The sequence below is a fragment of the Galeopterus variegatus genome, unplaced genomic scaffold (genome assembly GCF_000696425.1).
Source record: "Galeopterus variegatus unplaced genomic scaffold, G_variegatus-3.0.2 Scaffold2900, whole genome shotgun sequence".
In the NCBI taxonomy this organism is placed as follows: Eukaryota; Metazoa; Chordata; class Mammalia; order Dermoptera; family Cynocephalidae; genus Galeopterus; species Galeopterus variegatus.
This window is the reverse complement of record NW_007729011.1, coordinates 162,255-167,587: the sequence shown is the minus strand read 5'-3', so window position 1 is coordinate 167,587 and position 5,333 is coordinate 162,255. Positions and strand designations below refer to the sequence as shown.

The window sequence follows — 5,333 nt, the reverse complement described above, 5'->3', positions numbered from 1 at the left end:
AAATATGCATCCCTCTGTCTCCCTTGAAAGCTGGAATACACCTGAAAATTGTTCTGCTTGTCGGCAGAAAAATCAGAGACTAAAGGCAGTTCTAAGCTGGGAAAATATGCATCCCTCTGTCTCCCTTGAAAGCTGGAATACACCTGAAAATTGTTCTGCTTGTTGGCAGAAAAATCAGAGACTAAAGGCAGTTCTAAGCTGGCTATTAAAAGGATCCAGAGTCACAGCTGGCAAGCGGGTTACACTGGCCATTTCCCTTGTTTCCAGGTGGATAATTGTGAATCTTGACTGAGACAGACCCTTGTTCTGCATTTGGATTTGTATAGCTGGCAAGTGAAGCAAATACTACTACCACTATTATGTGCCTAGAGCAAGAGTCCTATTCTAATTTAGATGCTGGTCATCTAAGGGATTCCAAGTGAAATTCAAGAATGAGTTACAAAGCATCACAGACAATAGGCTTATCACATACATTCCCATGTACAAAAAAAAGTGGTCCAATGGTCATCGGAATGGGAAGTTGAAACCCCTGCTTATAAAATCAGAGGGTAGCGAGAGACTGAAGGGATGGCTCTCACAACTGAATGAATGTGTGTTCACATACATGGTTAACAGTTAAGTTCTGTGTATTACATAATAGATAGAGAAGAGGCTTCTGAATGTTCTCACCACAAAGAAATGATAAATGCACGAGGTGATTGATCCATTAACTACTCTGACCCAATTATTATACAACATACATATGCATCAAAACATCAGATTGTACCCCATAAGTATGTACAGTTACAGTGTGTTAATTAAAAGGAGATCACCTTGGATGTATTGTTGAGATACCGGAGGAGAAGATATAAAGAAGATGGGTGGAGTGATAGAGGCACTCATAGAAACTTCTCTATTTCTAAAATTTTGTTTCTTTTTCTTTGCCTGCTCTTGTATTGGTGGGACATGCATTACATTTATGTGCTCCAGAGGAAGGATCAATTGCTGAACATTATATTATGAAAATACATGTAAATATTACTATGGCCCTCATTTCTAAAAGAACAATAACATGGATTATTCCTTCTATTCACCTTTTTAAAGTGGGATTAATGGTTTGTGTCTCTTTCCAAGCTGGTGGATGATGCAGACCTATATGCTTGTACTTATCCAACCCTACCTTACATAACTGAGAATAGATAACGGGGAAACATTGACCGATTCATATTGCTGCCAACTTTATGGGTCAGCCCTGTAGCTGAACCTAACAGTCCTACCCCAAGGAGGATAATCTGGGTAAGATAAATGAAGTGGAAGGAAGGGGAAGTAATTGCTGAAATAAAGGGAGCCTACGGGAAGTTCTTTGACATACTCTAAAGTATATTTGGAGGTTACCACTACCTATATGATATTATCCTGGGGAAATCAACATTTGAGATCCAAAATATGTACTCAAGCTCTACTCAAGCAATAAGCAGTTAATAGCACAGTATGTTTGGCATATAAATCAACGCTGACTGAAAAGTTCTAAAAGAACTTTTAGAACTGTGAGGTATGACTAAAGTTTCCAGAACTCTCCTTTGCAGCCTGAATTTTTATCCTCTGGCAGGTCCTGTCCTATACCTTTATTTAAGCCATGCATGACTACACACTCTGGAGTCTCATATGTTCTGTACAATATCCACTCCTGAGTAAAGGCTGCATTGTTTAATTTAAAAACCTGTCCTTTGAAATTTAAAAAATCAGTCAACATATAGCCTGCACTATCTCATAACAATAATCCACTGAGGTGAGAAATGATGTCTTTTACGTGGCTCCTGTGCCCTTTTTGTGGCTTATAGTCATTGCCAGTACTGTCCTATTGCTTAACTGGAGGAGGAATCATTTCTATCACGGTTTGTGCATTCCAGGAGGTGCATCTCATAGGCTACAGTGTGAGTGGTCACACTTGGATTTTTGCCTCGTGGTATATGTCCACGCGTTATATATATCAGGGATTTATAATTGTGTAATATGATATAATACATATATAATATTTTTTATGTAATGTAATGTAATTATGTTCAGGATTCACTTCAAAATAATCTGGAAAAAGAAGATAAGTGGGTATCAATAATTATAAAAGAAGGTTAACCATGTGATGGTAATTATTTAAGTTATATGTACATGGAGTTTTATTAAATTATTGTCTCTCTTTTCTTAAATATTTAAAAATAAACATTTCCAAAAGAATGTTTTAAAGAAAATATATGTGTGTATACATGTACATATCTGTTATATAATATACGTGTGTGTACATATATCTAAAAATAGATATATATATATATATGTGTGTGTTTGTGTTTATGTATGTAATTGGAGCTGTAAATATATTTGGGGAAACTCTTATAATGGTATTTAGGGCAAATAATAGAACCTTTCTGTGGGTAATTTAGCCAGAAATTTTTAAAGTTCATGCCACCTGGATTATTAATTNTGGAGTTTTATTAAATTATTGTCTCTCTTTTCTTAAATATTTAAAAATAAACATTTCCAAATGAATGTTTTAAAGAAAATATATGTGTGTATACATGTACATATATGTTATATAATATACGTGTGTGTACATATATCTAAAAATAGATATATATATATATATGTGTGTGTGTTTGTGTTTATGTATGTAATTGGAGCTGTAAATATATTTGGGGAAACTCTTATAATGGTATTTAGGGCAAATAATAGGACCTTTCTGTGGGTAATTTAGCCAGAAATTTTTAAAGTTCATGCCACCTGGATTATTAATTTTACTTATTAGATTTTATCCTGTGAAAACATGTGTTGTACATTTTTTTTAAAAATTAACCTCAAGTGCTCATATTATATCCACTGATAAGTCAAAATAAAAACATGATGAGTGTATGACTCCTAGCTACTAGGAGAAACATCAAAAATGTTATTTTGGGGAGGTGGCCATAGTGACAACAATTTTTCTTTTTTATAATTTTTGATAATTTTTGGAATTTTAGAAAATACTAATTTATGAATAAGAATGTAATACACTTAATCTGTTGGAGATTTCTTGATTTTCTAGAGAAGGCAATTTATTATTAAAAATCTTAATTTTCTGATCACTGATTAACATGAACACACTTGTCTATATCAAAACTATATTGCACCTAATGTTATATATCTACGAAATATTTTAGCAGCTCATGAGTTCCACCTGATATAAGCCTGCCTATAAGATGCTGACACTCTTAAGCCCAGCAAAAAGAAAATCAGGTCAGCATGAAGGAAGTGGATTGGCAAAGAGTGGAGCATCACAGTAGGAAATATGGGGTGACATTTTGGCTCTAAAACAAGTAGGAAAAGGAGAATTGTGTAGAAAAATATAGTCGAAGCCCAGCTATCATAACGGGCTAAGAGATTGTGGGAAATCATCCCCCATGCTCGGCACTGGCTTTCTAGACAAGTAATCTACAGAAAAAGAAAAAAAATATGGTAGATTTACGGAGGAGTTTCAACTCCTTCAGAAAAGAACTGATTTTATTTCCCCAGTCACTCACTGATTTTAACACTCTTTCTGAGCCTGTAGGAACATCTCAAGCAGATGTGAAATCTTTCTGTTTATTTTTGGCCTAGGATACTCACTTTCCTCCCTCTTCTAGACTAGCTCTTCTGCTAGTTCTACATGCATGAGAGCTCAGCAGGCCTCAACTCATCAAGCCAGATGCCAGACTCTCCTTCTTTGCAGGTACCTAAAACCTTAACAGGCTGTCTTGTAGCACCCCCGACCTGGTTTCAATTGGAACAAACAGTGGTCCCTCTCCATCACAAGGACAACAGTGAAATAAATGCCTCTCACCACTCATTCTGCAATCGCCATCAGCTAGAACATTCCTCTAATTATTTCTTCCCTGGCCCAAACTTTTATTCATAGATGTTCGGGGGAGCGGGGAGAAGAGTGTGTGATTTATATTAATGGAGTGACTTTTAGGATCTATGGCTCTAGTAATTATTAGCTTAGAGTAAAAGAGGTGCTACGTAGTAACTTTCAGTCCTCAATATGGAGTTTTAGCTTCAATTCTGAAATTCTAGGACACCCTGAAGCTAATACTATGTGCTTTGCCCAACTTAGTGGGACTTTAAATGACCTAGGGACCTGGATTTTACTTACTTCCTTATTACAAGTAAAATAACTGTGGTGAACAATACATCCAATATTATTTAAGTAGCTCAAGACATTGCCAATTTTTACTCTTGCCTCTTTATTTCCAAAGATGATGCGTAATTGTTTTTCACTATGTTTCCACACAGAGCAGCAGAAGCACTCATTTCAGATATCACCAGGGATGAGATTCTAATAGAATTCATTGTGTTTGTGAAATCTGAATCAGGACATGTTGAAAGCTGTTTGTTGCAAACTATAGTTCCCAGTAATTCAAGCTGAACAGGGCTAGTGAAAGCAAAAATTAAAATATCTTTCCTTAACCATGGTTTCTAAAAAATAGTTCTTACTGATTTACCTAGGAGTGTAACTTTGTGCCTATTATACAAAGATATACATTTCCTGGTGTTCTTATTAAATAGGTTTTCGGTTCAGCAGATATTTTACAGCAGCTTTTACATCCTTATTCCTCAAACTATAGATTATAGGATTCAGCATGGGGGTCACTACCCCATAAAACAGAGAAATGAGCTTGTCAGAAGTTTGCAACTTGTCTTGCCCAATCAGGTCTTGAGACTTGGGTTTTGCGTACATGAAGAAGATGGTACCATAAAATATGATCACCACAGTCAGATGAGCTGAGCAGGTAGAAAAGGCCTTGTGTCTCCCTGTGGCTGAGTTCATTCTCAAGATGGTGTAGAGGATGAACATGTAGGAGAAAAAAATGACCAGCAGTGGAAGAACCAGGAAGACCATATTTGATATCACCATGGTGATAATATTGAGGGATATATCAGCACAAGCTAGCTTAAGGACAGCTAATATTTCACATGTGAAGTGATTGATAATGTTATTCCCACAGAAAGGCAACTGCATGGCAAGAGATGTTTGCACAATTGAGTTGATTCCACCAGAGAACCATGACACAGAAGCCATCAGTATGTACACCACCTTGCTCATGATGATGGGGTATCTTAGAGGGTTACAGATGGCCACATAGCGGTCAAAAGCCATCATGCCAAGAAGCAAACATTCTGTCGATCCCATTGCAAACCCAAAGAACATCTGCACTGCACATCCAGAGAAGGAAATGTTTCTTTTCTTTGAGATTAAGCTCACCAATGTTGAGGGGACAGAGGAGGCTGTATAGCAGATATCCAGGAAAGAGAGATTGCCCAGGAAGAAGTACATGGGAGTGTGAAGA

The 5,333-nt window shown here is 36.5% G+C and overlaps 1 protein-coding gene across 1 annotated transcript in view; it reads right to left on the bottom strand.

The window, feature by feature from the left end:
* Window positions 1-4,543: 4,543 nt before the first annotated feature.
* LOC103599284 (olfactory receptor 13C3) overlaps window positions 4,544-5,333 on the bottom strand; it is a 5,176-nt gene continuing 4,386 nt past the window's right edge. Inside the window, exon 2 of the mRNA XM_008583397.1 lies at window positions 4,544-5,333. Coding sequence (XP_008581619.1) covers window positions 4,544-5,333 — 790 coding nt within the window.